A 21,422-nucleotide genomic window follows, 5' to 3' on the forward strand; every position below is an offset into this window, starting at 1 on the left:
GCTGCCAAGTGATGATATTCTGCGGTGTGTGTCTCAACCTCAGCAACCTGAAGATGCGTGTCCCAAAGATGCTATTTCAAAAGGCAACTGGGCTTTGTTTTTCCTTGAAGATGTTTTGCTTCTCATCCAAGAAGCTTCTTCCGTTCTGACGGAATGGTGGAGAATGGAAGACGTGTATTGGAGAAGCCTTCTGTGAGTTCCTTGGACCTGCAAGGTAATCCAACTGGTCAGTCCTAGAGGAGATCAACCCTGGCTGCTCTTTAGAAGGCCAGATCTTGAAGATGAAACTCAAAAGACTTTGGCCATTTCATGAGAAGGAAGGACTCGCTGGAGAAGAGCCGAACGCTGAGAACGATGGAGGGCAGAAGAAGAAGAAGAAGAAGAAGAAGAAGAAGGGGACCGCAGAGAAGGAGGGGACCGCAGAGAAGGAGGGGGATGGGTGGAGTCCCTGAAGCAGTTGGCGTGAGCTTAAATGGACTCTGGAGGATGGTAGAGGACAGGAAGGCCAGGACAAACATTGTCCATAGTGTTGCGATGGGTTGGACAAGACTTCGCAACTAACAACAAAAGATATTCCTTGAAGTCATCTGGTCATTAGCACTCTGAGAGTTATTGAGGCAACTTGGAGGCCTATCTGTCCCCTCAGGGTCACCTGGATAGTATGAATGGGTGTGGAGCCTTCTTGGAAAATGCAGATGGACGGCTGAATCTTGTCCTGATGGGTTTGTTCTCCTATGTTGTGCCCGTGCGTTTTATGAAGTGGTTGTTTTGTTTCTCCAAATATACAGGCTTGCAAATGTCTCCCTGAATTGTGCTGCATATGTGACACTGCTTGAATGTGTGTGGACTTCCAACTCCTGGAACTCTCCTCGCCAGCCAGGATTCTGGGAGTGGAAGTCCACGCATTTTCAAGTTGTTAAGGTTTCACATATGCTCAGTCTCTTAACTCATGGTAAGGGACATAAAGAACTTGGCGGACTTCCTTATCCATTGTCCTAGCATTACACAATGGCAAGAAGATCCATCACCAACCCCTTGCCTTAACATGGGGGGGGGGGAGGGACCAGACAAAACAATTGGAGGTGGGTGTTGAGAACATGAGGTTGTCTACTGTCAAGTTGTTGAGAGGTTCCAGAATTGCTCTGCACCCATTAGCTGTGGGTTGGCCTATTTCTAGGAATGCGTCCAGCATTCTTGTGGACATCTGCTACACTGTTTTCTCAAGTAGCCCAATTTTGCTTCAATTGTTCCTTAATGTTCTATGAATTCTCTTGATCTTCTTATTAAGTAGGCAAACACCTCCATAGATGCCAAGTGCCCTGTCAACTCGTAAAGCATCCCTGGCCTGCTCCCGAGTTGCCATAGGCAGGAGGGGGGGTGGGAAACTGATGAGAACAGCACAACAGCCACAACCAGTAGCACATTCCACACATACCTTCATCAAGGCTGTATCCCAGGCTACCAGGACCAACCGGAGAGGCCTAGCACCGAAAGTGCTCCATTGGAGAATGTGATTTATGACACACCCTTGGGGGGGGGGAGAGGGGAAACAGGGTCATAGGGGGCCATAAATTACATGGGGCAGAACTGACTTTATTTGGGTACGTGCTGACATGTCACTCCTAGTAAATAAATGGATTTTTTAAAACTTGGCTTCTCGAGGCTCATGGTTTAATTAGGGCATCTGTCGGAACCCTGACATGCCTCTTCCAGGTCCAGGTAGACAGTGGCTAGGGTTCTCCTCCAGCCCCGGATGCTCAGTGGTCAGAAACTGGACAGAAGATATTTGCCAAGAGCACCTGGGCAGATCCCAGCCCCAAATGCATCAGCAATCAAATCGTTTGTACAATAAAACCCGCCCAAGAGAAACATCTGCAAAGAATTTTTACCTACCACAGATGGTGGCTGGAAATGAATCAAAAGTGAAGCCACGAAGACCCAACATACAAAAAGAACATCAAGGCAGGATGTTCTTCAGACTCGATTCCCCACACCACCTGGATGACTTGTTGGTAGCTTCATATGTTGTGGAAACTCCAGCCGGCCGTTTCTAAATTGTTTTAGGGTTTGTGCTGTGCAAAGGCAGCTCATGGCCACTTAGTCAACAAAACCAACCATGGTTAGACCCACCACAACCTAGCATTGGTGTGAAGGTTCAGAACCAAAGTTTTGCTTCCAGTCCCTGGAATGCATTTATGGGGTCTCCCGACTCAAGAGACAGGAAGTGAGAAGGTCATCGGGAGTTGCTGGAATTACACGCTAGGATAATCCAGAATTGGAAAAAATGGAGATTGTTAGGGACCTGAAAAGGAGTAACGTGAGACCAGTGAAAAGTGGCACCCCATTTCTAGAGGTGACTGGACTCACCGCTGAAGCAGGTGCCCCCAAACGGCTTCAGTCCAGCTTTTGAGGGCCTGGAGAAGGAAAAAAGCAGGATCTCTCCCCCAAAAAATGGGATTTTCCTAGTAAGGAAACAATGCTAAATTTAGGCATCGAAGTTCTCCTAGAACAGGGTGTCCAACCTTGGCAACTTTAAGACTTGTGGACTTCAACTCCCAGAATTCCTCAGCCAGCAAAGCTGGCTGAGGAATTCTGGGAGTTGAAGTCCACAAGTCTTAAAGTTGCCAAGGTTGGACACCCTGTCCTAGAACTAAGGAGAAATTTCCTGACCGTGCAGACAATCAGTGGAACAGTTTCCTTCCGAAGCTGTGGGTGCTCCATCACTGTACCCACTTGCATGCCGACAGGACACAGCTGTTATGGCCATGGTGCATCTATGTTGTGGGTGTTGCCTGACATGCGGTTTCCAGACACAATTCCAAGTATTTAATTTAACCTCGGGTTGGATTAGAGGTGGAACTCTCGCCTCACAATGGGGAAGCTGAGAGTTCGATCCTAGGTAGCAGAAGAAATTTCTCTCTGCGTGTGCAATGAGGTATTGTCTGCTGTGAACTCCACGTAGGCATCGGAAAGAGCATCCGGCCAGTAAATGCTCAGTTCCAATCAGTTGCCCTGACCCCACTTTGAAGCAAGGGATTGCAGGGTCTTTAAAAGAAAAGTCCTGCACAGCTTTGCATTTAAATATTAGATCTTTGGGGTACACGGTCAGTGTTGGATGTATCTTTTGTGTATATGTGTAGATATTGTACTCTCTAATGGCAAATGGAGACGCGGGTACTCTATTTTTCTTATCTTCATTTTTAAGTGTTTTGGTTTTATTGTATTGCGAACAGTTGCTGGGGTGCATCCACAGTTTTGTTGTACTTGTACAATGATAATAAAGTTCTTCTTCTTCTAAGTCTAGACCAGGGGTTGCCAACCTTTTGGACCTCAGGGACCACAAAACTCATAATTTTAAATCCCAGGGACCACTAACCGGTTTTGTGGGCATGGCCTAATTTGTGGGTGTGGCTTGGTGGTCATGTGACTGGCTGGGCATGGCTTGTATGTAAATATTATATTTATATATTGATTTTTTTTTTATAAAAAAAGAACTTTTACCCAAAATCAGGCAAAGCAGGCAGGCAGATTGAGTTGCTCACAGAATCACAAATTCATTCAGAAATCTATCTATCTGCTATCGGCTAGCTCAGTCTGTCACATAAAATTTGCTTGCAAGCAAACTCATAAAATTAACTCACAACACACCATGTCTGTAAATATTGAATTTTTTTTATTAAAAAGAGAGCAACTTTTACCCAAAATCAGGCAAAGCAGGCAGGCAGATTGAGTTGCTCACAGAATCATTCAGTGATCTATCTATCTGCCATCGGCTAGCTCAGTCTCTCAAATTCGCTTGACGTGAGTCTGCACTGAATAATAGAATCTTCAGTCTTAAGGGAGGTTCGGCTGTGCTTAAAAGCAGAGCCGAAGATCTAAAGACTAGCTAGGAAGCAAGAAATACAACCATTTCCTGCTTCCTAGCTAATCTAAATCTCACAGATGATGGTCAGAAAAATAGCAATTTAGCAGGCAAGTTTGCCGGGTAAAGACTGGGCGGGGAGGGTTAACGCAGGCTATGTGGGCGGCGCAGCCTTGTGTTTCTGTGCAGCCTGGATTGATTGCTTTGGGGGAGGGTGCTCTGGGAGTAAGATTTCTCTGAGGCCCACCAAAATTTTCTCATGGCCCACCAGTGGGCCGCGGCCCATCGGTTGGCGACCGCTGGTCTAGACTAGGGGAGACATGATAGCAGTGTTCCAATATTTGAGGGGCTGCCACAAAGAAGATGGGGTCAACCTGTTTTCCAAAACACCAGAAGGCAGAACAAGAAGTCACTGGTGGAAATTAAGCATGGAGAGATCCAACTGAAAACTAAGGAGAAATTTCCTGACAGTGAGAACTAGCCAGTGGAACAGCTTGCCACCAGAAGTTGTGGGTGCTCCATCACTGGAGGTTTTCAAGAAGAAATTGGACAACCATTTGTCCAGAATGGTACTGGACAGAGGTGTCCAAACTTGAGAACTTTAAAACTTGAAGACGTCAACTCCCAGAATTCCCCAGCCAACCATGCTGGTATAAGGTCCACTGCTTGAACGGGTTGGACTAGAACAGTGGTCGCCAACCAGTGGGCCGGGGACCACTGATGGTCCTTGAGAAAATTTTGGTGGTCCACAGAGAAATGTCACCCTCAAAGCAATTAATCCAGGCTGCGTGGGAACACAAGGCTGTGCCACCCACATGGCCAGTGGGAACACAAGGCTTGCATCACTTGCATTGCAAGCAACACGAGGTAGTGAGGGGAGAGGGGAAAGGGCGGAGGGGGGGACTCACCCCACGCGACCCACGCACCTGGCCTGGGCACCGGGCTGCTTCTTTCCGCTTCTTTCTCCTTCTGCTTTTGGCTGCACGCAAGGAAAGCAGCAAAAGTCTTTCTTTCTCTCCCCCAAACTCCACCAGAAATGAGTCTTTGGGACCCTGCAAGGCCTCCTGCTCCAAGAGTCTGCGTGTGCGACAAATCTCACAAAGACTCCTTTCTGGCGGAGTTTGGGGGAGAGAAAGAAAGACTTCTGCTGCTTCTGCTGCTTTCCTTGCATGAAGCCAAAAGTCTCTCTCTCTCTCTTCCCCCTTGAGAACGGAGCTGGAGACGGTATCCTGCGATCCCAAATAAAGAATGATCGATCGGTAGAACGGGGTGGGGAATTTTCCTGCAGACTTTTTGGGGGATTTTCCCAGGATTTCTGGTCTGCGGGATTTAAAATGATGAGTTTGGTGGTCCCTGAGGTCCGTGACCCCTGCTCTAGAAGGATGCAAATGACCAGCTGTCTGCAAGGAACATACACGGACTAGAAGACCTCTCAGGCCCCTTCCAATTCTTGTTATTCTGTTAATGAGCTGAAAATGGTGTGTGTGTGTTTATGTAATCTCACCCACCAATGCATTTTTTTTTCTCTCAGAAAGATGACCAGACCTCTTAGGAGACAAGACTCTGCGTGTAACCCTTTAATCGTCATTGGAAAGCTTCATTCCCAAGAGCAGGAATAAATATATTTCTGAAGGGGGATGGAGGAGGCAAAACGCTGGAAAGCAACAACTGAATAAATAACAAAAAAAAGAGCATTCTTCTCACGCACGAATCCAAAAAAAAAAAAAGTTGGCATGAATGATATTTACAACTCGGAACTCCGTTCTGTGGTTAGCCAACGGATCGCGTCGGTTTTCCGCGAGAGCTTTGGAACCGCGTTCCCGTGATTGAACCCCTATCTCTCCCCTCCCCCACAATGCAGTTGGATTGGGACTGCAATTCCCATCCTCCCCAGCCAGGATGCTGGGAATTGCAGTCCTAATGCTGCTGGAGGTGGATACCAGATTGAGAAGAGAGAAAAAAAAAAATCTCTTATTTCCCAATCTTGGCCACTTTAAGATGGGTTAGACTAGAGTTGAAGTCCACTCATCTTAAAGCGGCCAACATTGAGAAACACTGCTCTATATAATAAATTCTCTCAAGAAGGACAGGAATTGTGTGCCTGTTGTTAAGACGAGGTTATCCTCCGTTCACCGGCATCCAATTGACCTGCGTCTACCCTGAAAATTCTCCAAAATTCATAGCCAGACCCTTACACAACGGGCGGTTGGTCCACCATCATTCGTTCTTGACCGACCGAACTACCCCCAAAAAAACGCCCCCCTCGGATTCCCAAAACAGCTGTAAAAAGAGGCAAGCTTCCTTCCTATTTACAAAAACCAAAAACCAAAAAAAAAAGGCATGTTGGCCAGAGAACTTTCTAAGCTGATTGTGCAAAATCGATGACCGTCGGAAAAAGAGGGGCCAAGGGCTTTTGCAAACCCGGCTTGGAGGTTTTGGTCTTTTCTCTTTTTCTGCGCTGTTGCTGTTTTTCGTCAACTGTTCACAAGTGCAAACAAAGCAGGGATTCCCCCCCCCCCCCTCTCAAGTTGAAAAAGGTCAGCGGTGAACTTGAGCTGCTAGGCTGGGAAAGGGCTTTCGGAACAACGGAAGGAGTTGGTGGGGGACTCTTTTTTTTTTTTGAGTTACGATCCAGGCTGGAAGACTGGTGGCCCTGGTTTTCCTGTTTGGAGATCCAGTTGGACTCCAGTTTATTGGAGTGGAGGAGCCCCCCACCCTCAACGTTGATGGCAAAGGCACCGCCAAATCTTGCAATCCGGCCAACTGGCTTGACCTCTTTCTGGACTTGATTTCAAGTGGGAAAAGTCCCAATGCTTCCCAGGAGTTGACTTCTGCCACGTACGTTGTCTCTCCACCTCCCGAGTTTGCTGGCTGGATTGAGGGAACTGAGAACCAACCTCAAGGATGAACAAGGTGGCAGGTGACTTTGAGTTGCCCAGCTACATAGCTCCTCCATGCTTTATCCTGCACCAGGACGTGATTTAGAAGTAAACGCCTTGCGCCTGGAATAATCTCAAGGCAAGAGAGTTGGAGTGATGGGGTGTTCTTTCTTTTTTTTAAAGAAGGGAGTTGCAGATCGGAGGACCCTGGTCTGTTGGAATAAAAGGCACTTTCTCTGGAAACCACAAGCTCCTCCAAGAACTGCTTAGCACCCAAGGGGTAAATGGTGGGACCCCCCTCCTCCAGTTGGCCAGAAGTAGCCAACCCACCCCTAGGGGCACCCTTGCATCCTTCTCTAAAAGCAGTGAAAGATGCTAGGAACCACAGCACGTGAGTCCTGTGTAGCATTGCAAGAGATGAGGTAGCCCCACCATGGCCGACCACGACCAAGAAGTGGACTTGCCTTGGTGGGAGGCCCCTCACTACAACAGCTCATCCAACTCCACAGAACTTCAAGGCCACCATCCTGGCAAATTTTGGTCAAGTGGAGAGAGAAGGCCTTAGAGCCGACATAGGTCTGATATGCTGTAGGAAGCAGGAAGGCAAGAGGGCAAGAGACAGGCAGTGGGACAGAAGCTCTGCTGCGTCAGAACTCTCTATTCCTGTAGGCCAGAATCATGGTTGAGAGTCCAAGATGTTCTCCATCAACTGTCCCATCCAGGACCAACTAGTTTCTCTAAGATGAGCCCTATCGTTTTCTCGTTCTCTGCACATATGCGCCCAGACACAAGATAAGATTGTCCATTCCCGGACCCAGGAGAAGATAGAAGTTATGTTCCTACAGATCCAGAGACATCTCCCAAACGTTGTGAAGGGATGGATGGGAGAAGCAAAGGTCAACTTGTTGCACTTTCTGATTCCCACCCCCCCCCCCATCTCAGGTAAACTGAGAGTTTGGCTTTGCTTCTCGAAAAGAAATGGACGTTGAGAAATAAACATGGAAGGCTGAGGGTCACTCCTTTTGAAAAAGGTTGGGCAGAGAGCCGTAACTATTGACCATGTTTATAGAGCATGTTAAACATTCCCAAACATTGCCCGGAGAAAGCACCTCCGTAGCTGCTGCTTTCCACCTCATAGCTCCTACCTCTAAATGCCATTTTTTTTTTGTCCCAAGGTACCCGGGTACAAGCATTCGGGACAGAGGATACTTTATGGCAATGTTTATTTTCACCATTACTGCTGGGCCTTCTCCCATTTCTGGCCTGTGGAAGAGAACTTCGCTCCTTCCTTCCGGGAGAAGAAGAAGAAGGAAAAAAAAATCTGGAAACCTGGTGGAGAATGCCCCAGATCCAGCCAAAGTCTATCGCTTAAGGTGCCGTAAGGAATTGGTTGTGGACAGGGTCTTCCTGGAACCCGAGTATAAGACCCACCTTCTCTAACACACCAAAGCACTGAGTGCAGGAAGGGAAGTTGAGATGAGGTTGGGCGAGAATGGACAACTCCAGGATCGGGGCACCCCACTTGTCACCCCCCCACTCAACTGGGGAGCTGCGAGGGTCAAGGAGGGCCTGATAACCTTTCCACACGTACACACAAACACACACACACCCTTTCACTTAAAGGAGAGGTCAAGAAAGTGCTCCGGTTCTGTATCAGAGTGTATAAAACTCTGCCCGACAAGAAAAACGAGTCACCAGAACGAAACTCCTTCTTCATTATTTCCCCTCCTGTTTTCAAGGGTGGCATAACCAGGCCTTTTGTGGGGGGGAGGGGGGCGCTTAGATGTTGAGATGGGGAGGGGGGGATGCATGGCTTGGCCCCCTTTGGCAGTGACTGTGCTGCAACAAGAGAGAAAAACGGAAAGGGTTCTTCCCCAAATCTTAAAAACGCCTGCAGGTGTTTGAGCCTCGTCCACAGCTGGTCCATGGCTTCCAGAGGTGCCAACCCCCCTTAGAGTTCACAATTGGTCAATCTGATGGCAACCCCCCCCTCCTCCTGGGAGGCCTGTTCACTTGCCCTGCAACGCCAGTCTTTGTGATCTGCGTTCTATCACCTTTCGTTCCCTCCCACCCTCTCCGGCTTGTCTGAAATGGATTCAGCTACCATCTTGGATATTCGCCCTGCCTCGACCCATTTGAACGTTCCCTCAGCTGCTCGTACCCGGTACTTGCGCCCCCCATTGCCACAAGACAGGTTTAATTTGGGGGAGGGTAGACAGGCCTCCTGGCCTCTCTACCTTGGTTCACAGTCCTCCCGAATGGTGTCGGGTTGTCCATTTATGTAGACGCTCCTGATGGAAGTTCCTGGCCGGGAGGCTGTCCACCAGGGGACCGCTAAGAGGCAGCCTCATTTTGTCCACTGCGCAGGGGCCAAGGGAGGTTTCCTGGGCAACTTCAGATGCCCAAGTTGGCATAGCCAAGATGGCAAAGTCAGTGTGGCCCACAAGCTTTCTCTCTGAGTGCTTCACAAGGTTGGCATCTCCTGCTGCATCAAAAAACGGTTCTCACTGACTGACGTCGGGATACGGGAGAAGATTCAGGTGACGGTTGTCCAACTACAGTCCGGTCCTGTTCGGCACAGGGGCTATAGCACTCCCTCCATGAAGCCTGTGTCCAGGTGCTGGATGAGCACCCGGATGAAGGACATTTCCTTGCGGGTGTTTTCAAAAATAATCCGTGGGTCATCTGACTGGCAGCGCAGACAGTTGGGGGCCATCACCATGGCGAGGTTGTTGACGTCCATCTTGGTGATGGCCACATTCCCCGGCTGCACGAAGACCTGTGAGGAGTGAGAAGAAAGGAAGAGGTGTTACTGTGTGGGGTCACAACCCACAACTGAGGCAAATCTATATACTACAGGTAGTCCTTAACATAGGGACCACAATGGAGCCCACAATTTATGCTGTTAGGTGAGAAATTTGTGTTTTGCTACATTTTACAGCTTTTCCGAACACATTTGTTAAGTGAATCCTTGCAGTTGTTAAATGAGTCACACAGTTGTTAACTGAATCTGGCTTCCCCATTGACTTTCCTTGTCAGAAGATCGCAAAAGGTGATCACGTGACCCGAGGACACTTCAACGTCATAAATTGGATTGGATAACCATTTGTCTGAAGTGGTTATGTCAGTGGTGGCTAACCTTTTTGGGCTCGTGCCAAAAATTGTGCGCGTGCTAGCATGCTCGCACTCATGTGCCAGCACCCAGAAGGCAATACATGTCCCCCCATGCCCCCTACGCATGCACATGCAATTCCCACCCACCCCCACCACCCTGTTACCTGCACTGTGCTTCACAGCTGATTTTGGCCGGTTTGAGACCTTTTTCGGTCTCCCAGAGGCTTGAGGAAGGCTTCTGCAGGTTTGCAGGCCGCAAACTAGGCCCATTTCGTCACTTCCGGTATTTTCGAGAAAACAGGAAGTGACGAAATGGGCCTAGTTTTCGGCCTGCAAAGCCTGCAGAAGCCTTCCTCAAGCCTTTGGGAGGCAGAAAAAGGCCTCAATCTGGCCGAAAATCAGCTGTGATGCACGCACATGTGCAGTGAGATAAGTTTGCCTGCTGCTCATGTGCAGGCACAAATGGCTCTGTGTGCCGCCTGTGGCACGCGTGCCATAGGTTCACCATCACAGTGTTAAGGTTTCCTGCCTAAGCAGGGGGTTGGACTAGAAGACCTTCAAGGTCCCTTCTAACTCTGTTATTCTATTCTAAATATGAACCAGCTCTCAAGTACCCAAATGTAAATCACGTGACCATGGGGAAGGTGCAACGGTCGTAAGTGTGAAAAGGCGGCATAAGTCACTTTTTTCAGTGCCGTTGCAACCTCGAAGGGTCACTAAATGAACTGTTGTAACTCAAAGGACTCCCTGTACTAAAAGTCTCATTCTTGTAACCTTTAATTGGACAAACGGCAGACCGTAGGGCAATAACTACATCACTTTAACTATGCAAGAACTATGCCACCTTCAGTCTCACCTAAGCATAGTACATAAAATTATCTGCTACGACGTCCTACCCATCAATTACTACTTCAGCTTCAACCACAAAAATACATGAGCACAAAATAGATACAAATTTAAGATAAACCGCTCCAAACTCAACTGCAGAAAATACAACTTCAACAACAGAGTTGTTATGCCTGGAATGCACTATCGGACTCTGTGGTCTCTTCCCCAAACCCCCAAAACTTTAACCTTAGACTGTCTACTGTTGAACTCACCCCATTCCTAAGAGGTCTGTAGGGGGCGTGCATAAGCGCACCAACATGCCTACCATCCCTGTCCTAATATCCTCTTTTATCCATACCCATAATGTACTCATCATCATGTTCCTAATTATATCTCTTATCAAAAACACGCTTGGAAAAAAATAATAAAAACAAAAAACATACATTTTTTTTTGAACTAAGGTACCTCAAATGGGCTAATGTACAGGACGCATCCCAAATCCAGAACCCATAACTCCCGAGGTATTGAAATTTGATAACATTTATAAAACATTTTATGACATCATGGAACAGTTTATGACATAATGTAAAACATAATAAAACATTTGTGCTAATGTTTAGTGTGAGTTGTTTTCAAGGCAAATACATTTCTGAACATAAATTTCTCAATTTTTTGTCAGGGAAGGAACAAAGAATCCAGGCATTGAGAAAATATCTCTGAAAAGATTACTCAATTTAAAGGAGATTATCTAATATACTACTAAAACTTTCTGTTAATATAAATTTAGTGGCGGGAGCAGTGGGGTTGTGCAGTGAGCCAAAACACATAGTTGTGGTTGACTGGTTGGAGAATATTTGCTTCTGCATGAGGCAATCTGCACTGTGATTGGTTGCTAGGGGTGTGGAGGGGGCGTTTCCCTTTTTTCCCGCCTTTTTCTTCTGTTGCTGCTTTGTGCTCTTAAGATTTACCTCATGATGCTCCTGTTTGCCTGACTATCTAGTTTTCTGTATATACAGTTATAAAATATATTCATTTATATGAAACTACACATCCACGGCAGCATCTCTGACTTCATTTGGACACCTGCTACGCAATTCCCTGACATTCTCATGTCTGTAAACTTTGAAAATTGGACAAAACAACACATCGTTGAGGTAAATGTTTTTGAACCAGAATGGGACAATTTGCCATGGTCAACTCACCACAACCAACTCACTGAAGGGCAACTTACTGTGACCGCTAGCCGTGGGATTCACTTAGTTTTCTTTATTTTGGTTGACCACTTTTTCACCAAAATTATTTTGCCTCTTGCATCAAAGGAAATCATTCCTATGACGATCAGCTTTTATAATGCTTTGGTGAATAAAAAAAGGAACTAATCCCACATTGAATTGTCCGGCGACGAGACCGTAGCTAGTCATCCTAGACCCTTTTTGAACCAAAGTACCCTAAATGGGCTAATTTGCAGAATGCATCCAAAATCCAAATAGATGATGAACATGCCCACATATTTCAGGAGAGAAAAACTATTTCAGGGTCTTCCTACTCTGAGGAGCAGGGAGTGTGGAGACCTAGAACTAAGGAAAAAATTCCTGACAGTGAAAATCAATCAATCAGTCAATGGAATGGCTTACTTTTGGAAGTTGTGGGTGCTCCATCACAAGTTTTTAAGAAGAGACTTGACAGCCATTTGTCCGTAATGATATAGGACAGTGGTGGCTAACCTTTTGGGGCTCCTGTGCCAAAAATTGTGCGTGCGCTAGCATGCTCGCACTTGCATGCTAGCACCCAGAAGGCAATGCATGCCCCCCTACGCATGCGAGCACAATCCCCACCCACCCCCACCACCCCCTTACCTGCACTGCGCTTCACTATTCTGCTGTATAGTGCAGTCTTGGTGTGGTGTCGGGGGTTTCTGGTTCAATGTGTGAAGGGTGAAAGATGTGTGTTTGTGTTTATTTTCATGGACACGGTCATGATGTGCACTGAAGATGGTGTTTGATTTCGTTGTATGAGGTGCAATGACAATAAAGTAAAGTAAACTAAACTAAATTAAACAGTTGATTTTGGCCGGTTTGAGGCCTTTTTCGGCCTCCCAGGGGCTTGAGGAAGGCTTCTGCAGGTTTTGCAGACCGAAAACTAGGCCCATTCCGTCACTTCCGGTATTTTCGGAAAATCAGGAAGTGATGAAACGGGCCTAGTTTTCGGCCTGCCTGCAAAAGCCTTCCTCAAGCCTCTGGGAGGCCGAAAAAGGCCTCAAACCGTCTGAATATCAGCTATGAGGCATGCACATGCGCAGTGAGGTAAGTTTGCCTGCTGCTCGCATGCAGGCACAAATGGCTCTGCATGCTGCCTGTGACACGTGTGCCATAGGTTCACCATCACGGATATAGGGTCTCCAGCCAGAGGGTTGGACTTCAAGACCTCCAACTATAATAGTCCAAATAGTCCTATTATTCTATGTTCTATGTCCACCCTTGGAGTTCAACTTCTCAAGGCATCCTTCATCCTTCTTGGAGGACTTCATATGCTCCAGCCTAAGGCAATTGTGTCGGTGGAGAAAGCTGGACCATCCTCCTTCCCCTAGGGATGGAGAAGGCATGCTTTTGACCTCTGAGAAACATTGAGGCCGCTTGCAGCTTTATCTGTCCCCATAGGGACATCTGAATAGTGCAAATGGATGTGGAACCTTCTTGGAACTGCCGAAGAAGATTCTTGGGTGAGAAGAGAAACGCCTTCAAGGAAAAACAAAGAAAGTCCAGTTGCCTCTTGAAAAAAGCACCTTTGAGACAACCATGACCTGGATGAATGAAAAATCTCCACAGACACCATCATCCAGAAGGTGGACTCTGAAGCTACCTTACCTGGAGGAAACGGATGAGGTAGCAAAGCACCATTTTGTTGATCCTGGGCAGGGAGTGGACGACGGCGATGGCAGCTTCGGGATTCTCGTAGTGGGTGATGCACTCTTCATAAAACTCGTGCGGGATCAGAGGCTCCTCAAGTTCGCGATACCAGAGCTTCAGCAAGGAGGCTGCAGGGAGAAAGGAGAAGAATCAGAAAGGTCCCAGAAGAGGAAAGAAGATCTCCTTGGCTTGAGACTTCATTGAAACCAACTCTTGAGTTTGTCAAAACTCATTCCCTTCCTTCGGAATGCCATCCTCACATCAGCCCTCTCTTAAAGGTTCCTCTCCTCATACCCACGTTGCTAGTCGTTTCCAGCTCTAGAGGGCGGTGCTCATCTCTGTAACAAAGCCGAAGAGCCAGCGCTGTCTGAAGACATCTCCGTGGTCATGTGGCCGGCATGACGAAACATCGAACGCTGTTCCCTTCCCACCAAAGGGGTCCCTATTTTTCTACTTGCTTTTTTTATCTGCTTTTGAACTGCTAGGTTGGCAGAAGCTGGGACAAATAACAGGAGCTCACTCCATGACGCGATGCTAGGGATTCGAACCGCCGAACTGCCGACCTTTCTGACTGACAAGCTCAGCGTCTTAGCCACTTGAGCCACCACATCCCAAGATTACCAACTGTCAAAGATGAAGTATTTGGTTCCTCTCTCTTCAATCAACTATATCATAACCATGGATCTGTGTATTGGGTGGACCCCTTAAGTCAGTACAGGCAGTCCTCGATGTACGACACAATTGAGCCCAAAATTTCCGTTGCTAAGTGAGACAGACAATAATTCAGTGAGTTTTGCCCCATTTTATGACCTTTCTTGCCACACCTGATAAGTGGATCCCTGCAGTTAAGTTGCTTACAAGTTTCTCAAGTAAATCTGGCATCCCTGTTGTCTTTTGGGTGTCACAAGGTCGCAAAAGGGAATCACAGGACCCCGGGATGCTGCGACCCTCATAAATAGGAACAGCGAGCGTCCAAATTTTGATCAAGTGACCACGGGGGATGCTGCAACAGTTGTAAGTGTGAAAAAGGGTCATGTCACTTTTTTCACGGCTGTTGCAACTTCGAACAGTCACTAAATAAACAGTTGTAAGTCAAGGACTGTCTGTACTGGAGTGGAAAGGGGCAATTTTAACCAAAAATTTGCCAGAACAACTGTCCAGCAAACTATTCCCCTTCTCGGTTATTTGTGTTGTATCATCCATTATGTTTGTTTACATTAGTGACTGTTCAAAATTACAACAGCACTGAAAAAAAGTGACTTATGAGCGGTTTTCACACTTACGACTGTTGCATTGTGCCAAGTCGTCACATCATCAAAATTCAGACAGTTGGAAACTGACTCATATTTATGACAGTTGCAACTCCCCGGGGGGTCACATGATCTCTCCCCTTTTGCGACCGTCTGACAAGCAACGTCCATAGGGAGGAGGAGTGGGAGCGAGATTCACTAAAGAACTGTGGTTCTAAATTAACAACTGCCGTGAGTCGCTTAACAACTGTGGCGAGAAAGGTCGTAAAATGGGAGGCAAAACTCACCCACTAAACACCTATCTCACAGAAAAACTGGGGCAAAATCGGGGTCGTTGGTCAAGACCTACCTGTACAAAGAAAAAAATAGAAATTAACAAATGTTTCCCATCTGTTATTACCTGCAGGGTACATATTCAATTGACCTAGGGATTAAATAAGAGCGCCACAAGCCTTTCTAAGGATTCCAGCCATCACTCTAATTCAGTGGTGGCTAACCTTTTTGGGCTCCTGTGCCAAAAATTGGGCATGCTCAGCACGCGCGCACTTGCGTGCCAGGACCCAGAATGCAATGTGCTCCCCTCCTCATGCCCACTGCGCATGCGCGCGCAATCCCCACCCCCACCCCCTTACCTGCACTGCACCTCACCGCTGATTTTTTTTTGGCTGGTTTGAGGCCTCTTTTGGCCTCCCAGAGGCTTGGAAAAAGCCTCTGCGAGGCTTTTCAGGAGTGAATTATAGGCCCGTTTCATCACTTCCTGTATGACAGGGCCTATAAGTCGCCCTGAAAAGCCTTGCAGAGGCTTTTTCCAAGCCTCTGGGAGGCTGGATAAAGGCTTCAAACCAGCCAAAAAAACCAGCTGTGAGGCACGCGCCTGTGGCTCGCATCCCAGCACAAATGGCTCTGCATGCCACTTGTGGCACGCGTGCCATAGATTCGCCATCACGGCTCTAATTAAATCATGATTCAAGAGCCAAACTTCAAGAAACTTCAAAGGATTCATTAGAGGCAACATCCTGGCACTGCCCTGTATGAAGCCGACTCTGGCATACGTTATTTACAGTCCCCTGTGACTCTGTTTCCCCCTCTTCCCCCCCTGGGTGTCTCATAAACCAGATTCTCCAATTGAGCATAGTCACAGGCTGGGTATCATCATTCACATTCTCCAATTAAATATATTCGTGGGCAAAAGCGCTGGTAGCTTAGTTACAACCTTTTAAAGATAAGAGTTGGAATGTAGTTCTGCTTTCAAACTGCTGCACGGCTCTTCCAGATTTCCTTCCTCCCCCACACCCTTTTTTTTAATGGCAGCTACTAAAACAGCCATAGGAATGTTTTATGAGTTGACAACTTTATTGTCATTGTACGTATATACACAGTATACACATAGAACGAAATTCACATAACACCAGAGACCAGACTCAACACACACACACACACACATGACAATCCCCAAACACCCCCCACATGCCAAAGTTCCCCGCCCCCTAAAAACACACAAGCATCCACACAACAGACCAAGTAATACTGTCATGCCCCTGTTGGAGTCTGATTCTGAGGGGGAAATTGAGCAGCTGACAGGGAGTGGGAGTGTGGCTCTGGTGGCTGTGGAAGAAATGGGGGAAGGGCACAGTCCGGCCGGGCATTCAGAGGAAGACTCAGGACCACCCCCTCTTCATCCTAGGGCATGCAGGGAAGAACGGAGAAGGGAGCAACATGACTTATGAGAGAAAAAAGGGCCCTGATACTTTTCATTAGTTGCATCTGGGAGAACAGGATATAAGAGGGGCATTTGCACACAGTTCCTTGCTGGAAGCAAAGCGTGAATTATCTTTGTCGAGGCTTATCTGGGTTTTGGCGTCCTCCCAACTGTGGGTGCTTCATTATCTTTTGGAAGTCTACAATTTATCATCCTGGCCTGCCGTGTTAATTACTTCATCGTGGTTTGTGTTATTTTGTTATTTCTAATTTATCTTTACTTTGGGTTCGGACTGCATTTCATCCCTTCATAGACTGTTTTGGGAGGAGTTTGATCTCCCGCCGAGGATAACTAGACATTGGGGGCCAAGTTGGAGGCATTAAAGGGAATTTATTTTACTTTTGTGACTTTGTTATTTTTGTGTCACGCAAATACTGTCCATCTCACTGATGGTGGTCCTTAAGTTAATTGTTAAATGCAATTATAGCTCTGGGATAAAAACTGTTCAGGAAACGTGTGGTCCAAGTTTTCATTGTTCCGTATCTTCTGCCAGAAGGCAATAGTTCACAAAGATTGTAAGCAGGATGGGAAGAGTCTTTGAGGATGTTGTGCGACTTCCCCAAACAGCGAAATATCTTTTTATCTTTAAAATATCTTTTAGCCATCCAGGTTATAAACCGAAAAGGGGATCAAAATTCAAAGCGGGACAAAGCATCACAAATGGCTTTGTCCAGGACAAAGCCCCACAAAGCTGGGGCAGATCCAGCTGGAGGAGAAAGACTAGGCTGTCCTGCAGGGATGTCCTTCCACAACAGCTGTCACCCTTACCTGGAACATGGGGGTCTTCTAAACCAGTGGGGATTTTCCACTGGTCCACCTGCAGTTTGAGGGCGTTGACTTCATCAATGTCCCCAGGGACTCTGCAAGAAGAGAAGAAAGGAATTCCTCAGAGACACGAAGACATGTTGGGCCAGGGGTGTCAAACTCAAGACACTGGGCCGTATCTAACAAAATGAAATTCAACGTAGAGAAAAGTAAAGTCCTACACTTAGGCAAGAAAAACCAAAAGGACACATACAGACTGGGTGAAACCAGGCTCAATAGCAGGAACTGTGAGAGGGATCTTGGAGTCTTAGTAGACAACCAGCTAAATAGGAGCCAGCCGTGTGCAGCAGCAGCCAAATCATAAATTGCATAAATTGCATTAACAGAGGGATTCAATCGAGATCAAGGGAGGTACTAATACCACTCTATAAAGCCTTAGTAAGACCACACCTAGAGGACTGCATCCAGTTTTGGTCACCACGCTATAAAAAGATGTTGAGACTCTAGAAAAAGTGCAGAGAAGAGCAACCAGGATGATGAGGGGACTGGAGGATAAAACATACGATGGACGGTTGCAGGAACTGGGCCTGGCTAGTCTAGGGAAGAGAAGGACCAAGGGAGACAGGAGAGCATCTTCCAATATTTGAGGGGCTGCCGCAGAGAAGAGGAAGGGGTCAAGCTGTTCTCCAAAGCACCTTTGAAAGCCAGACAAGGAATAATGGATGGAAACTGATCAAGGAGAGATTCAACCTGGAAATAAGGAGGAATTTCCTGTTCCAATCCACCCATGGAACAGAAGTTGCCTTCGGAACTTGTGGGAGCGCCATCACTGGAGGCTTTAAAGAAGAGACTGGACTGGCCATCTGTCAGAAATGATGTAGGATCTCCTGCTTGGGCGGGAGGTTGGACTAGATGACCTCCAAGGTCCCTTCCCACTCTTATTATATTCTAAATATAAAGAACGGTTGCAGGATCTGGGCCTGGCCAGTCTAGGAAAGAGAAGGACCAGGGGAGACAGGATAGCCATCTTCCAATATTTGAGGGGCTGCCCCAGAGAGGAGGGAAGGGGTCAAGCTATTCTCCAAAGCACCCGAAGGCCAGACAAGGAACAATGGATGGAAGCTGATCAAGGAGAGATTCAACCTGGAAATAGGGAGGAATTTTCTGACAATCAGAACCATCAACCCATGGAACAGAAGTTGCCTTCAAAGTGGTGGGAGCTTCATCAGTGGAGGCTTTCAAGAAGAGATTGGACTCCCATCGGTCAGAAATGGTGTAGGGTCTTGTGCTTGGGCAGGGGGTTGGACTAGATGACCTACAAGGTCCCTTCCAACTCTGATTATCTGTTATAGTGCTTCTTAAAAAAAAAAACACCACCCAAGCTTCGGTTTAGCATGCTACACAAACACAAGTAACATCCTTTCCCCCGCTTCTTGCATATCAATATTGCACACCAGGCCATTTGCTCATGGATTAAACCCTTCCACCAACTGATTCACCTGCAAGGACAATCGGTTTGGGATATTTCACTGTGAGTTTAATCTCTAAAAGGATGAACGTTTATGTGGTGGTAAACCCAAAGAGAAAAGAGATTGTAGGCATGGAAATAAGTTTCAATATTCCTGTGTTATATGGAAAATGAACACGAACAAGGTTACAAGATATTAATATTAATAATATTAATATTAATATTAATATTAATATTAATATTATTATTAATAATAATAATAATAATAATAATAATAATAATAATAATAATAATAATAATAATAATAATAATAATACGGAGTGGAATAAACTTCTGAAGGCAGAGAGGGTGTTATGTTCCTTGCTCCTTTCAATAATGGGTGAACAATCACATGGTGCCTGCACACAATTGTTAACCCTCTTTTCTGTAGGTCTCTATACCAGTTTCAAGCTGCCAGGTCTTTTCGCCAACAGTTGTGGTGGAATGGATTCCCAAACGGGAGGGGCTGCATTCCAGGGGATAAGAGATAGCAAAATTTGGATAGTTCAGTTGGGAGGAAGAGAGTTAAGACGGCTCTGCCCTAGAAGTTCTCAGAATAATTGAATGATGCAAGGAGCTACTACAGTCTGGCAAGATTCTGTCTACCGGTGAGGAACAGTAAAGGAAACGGCTCAGAAGTACTTTCTACGTGTCTTTCCAGGATTTGGGGACCTGACACCAATGTCTCATATTGACAAGTTAGAACAGGGCTGTCAAAGTGGCGGCCCGGATGCATCATGCACTGGCCACACCCACGCCCGGTTTAGCGAAGGGGGAAAGAGTCATGATGTCACGTGATGACGTTGTGACGATACAAGTTTGACACCACCTGAGCAGTGATGGGCTGCAACCGGTTTAACTACCGATTCTGTGAGTGTGCACTTTTGCGTGCGTGCAGCATTCCATAAACACCAATTTAAACCTCTACAGCTCACCTCCTAGCTTCCCCGGTAAGTAGAAGAGCTGAGGCGCGGTAATCCACTGTGCCGCGCGGATCAGCTGAGCTGAAAAAGGTGGAAATATAGGACAAGATAGGGCGGGGCCTGCTGATCGTCGGAACTACCGGCTCTCTAGAACCGGTCCGAACCAGCAGCAGCCCACCACTGCCCCTGAGTTAGAACAAGTCCGGACAAAGATGGTTTATAAGGAATTGAAGGTATGTCCAAGAGGACACGATGGAGCAGTTGAGATGTTCATTCTGGAGAAAAGAAGGCAAAGGGAAGAAACGGTACCTGGGACACTGCAGATACAGTGGGAAGATGATCAAGAACTATTTTCTGTGGCCACAGAAATCAGTAATAATAGGTGAGAGTTGCAGGTAAGTTGCCTAAATATAAGCTAAAATTTCCAGATAGTACGGTAAAATTTAGCCAATAGCGGGTAGCAGTTATGGGTTCTCCATCTCTGGGAGTTTTTAAGGAAATGGCTGGGTGGCCACCTGCCAGGTTGGTCTTGTGGTCCTTTTCAACCCCACAGTTTGATGATTCCTGCTTGCCCACTTAAGAAAATTCCCGCATAAAGACCTACAACACAGGGCCTACTTTCTCTCTCTTTTTCATTTCTTCTGCCTTTTTCAATAATTCCTTGTTCCAGTATCTTGTAGCCTTTTTTTTCTTTCTGTTCCACCATCCCCTCTTGGGGATTTCCCAGTATACCAGCACCTCTGCTCCTCAATCTGTCCAATCTGATTTTTTTTCCAAGCTCCTTCACCATTACTCCAATAACTCAAGAATCTTTAGATTGCCATAATCCTGATCTCTCCCCGAGCTCTAGAACACCCTACCAACACCACCCCAGCCCGCTCTTCCAACCGCAACATCTCCATCATTTCGTAGCCCTCAACTGAACTTGAGAAGCTCTTCAGATGGAGAAAGGACAGCCCTTCAAGGTGCAAATTACCTGAAGATGCCTTCGGTCTGGTCTCCGTTGAGTGCGAGGACCTCTTCTGATAGCCTGGTCTGCACCCACGGAAGCTGGTGGTCCGGATACCTCTCCTTCTGCATGTTCATGATTTCTTGCAGGGAGCTTCCAAACATGGATGGGTTGAAGACGGCGTTCTTGGCGTGACGAATCTCTTCGATGTTTGGCTTCTTCAGACCCTACAAAGCAGGAGCACATTTGGGACAAGTAGAGAATGGGATGTCATGAGACTCAGGTGGAATGGGTCTCTCCAAGGGCCTGGATTATAGTCTCTAGCCCCAACGCCAACATTCCCCCAAGGAGATGAACTAGATTTCCACAGGGAGAGAACCCACCAGGAAAGAGGGAACAGGGTTGCGTGTAGAAAAAAGTAAACACTTATGTGTGGATTAAGATGGGCGCTGGTCAATCCAGGGACAAGGTTCGTTTTCTGCATTTTTCCAGCTCTGCAGAAGTCATCTTTAAGTGTGGTAGCCAGAACTGCAAAAAACATCTGTATGCAGTAGCACCACCAGAAATTATATTCAAGAAAGTTAGAGCCTGAAATATTTTGGGTCCCACTTCTTTGTCCCCATAAAAGGGGTGTGCTTTAGGCATTTGCAACCTTTTCTTTGAACGTCTCTCATGCCAAC

At 46.8% G+C, this 21,422-nt stretch overlaps 1 protein-coding gene across 3 annotated transcripts in view; it reads right to left on the minus strand.

The window, feature by feature from the left end:
• Window positions 1–5,424: 5,424 nt before the first annotated feature.
• ARHGAP39 (Rho GTPase activating protein 39) overlaps window positions 5,425–21,422 on the minus strand; it is a 162,227-nt gene continuing 146,229 nt past the window's right edge. For 2 of the 3 annotated variants that reach the window (XM_087958886.1, XM_087958885.1), the window contains 4 exons: window positions 20,770–20,969; window positions 17,367–17,458; window positions 13,548–13,717; window positions 5,425–9,520 (listed from right to left, as the gene is read on the minus strand). In XM_087958886.1, coding sequence (XP_087815012.1) covers window positions 9,326–9,520; window positions 13,548–13,717; window positions 17,367–17,458; window positions 20,770–20,969 — 657 coding nt within the window. In that variant the 3' untranslated portion in view covers window positions 5,425–9,325. Of the gene's footprint in view, window positions 9,521–13,547; window positions 13,718–17,366; window positions 17,459–20,769; window positions 20,970–21,422 lie in introns of those variants that run through there. The other variant, XR_015748307.1, reaches the window with a different exon arrangement.

This window comes from Notechis scutatus, chromosome 3 (genome assembly GCF_049901735.1).
Source record: "Notechis scutatus isolate UNSWTSFEM ecotype Mainland chromosome 3, rNotScu1.2, whole genome shotgun sequence".
NCBI lineage: Eukaryota > Metazoa > Chordata > Lepidosauria > Squamata > Elapidae > Notechis > Notechis scutatus.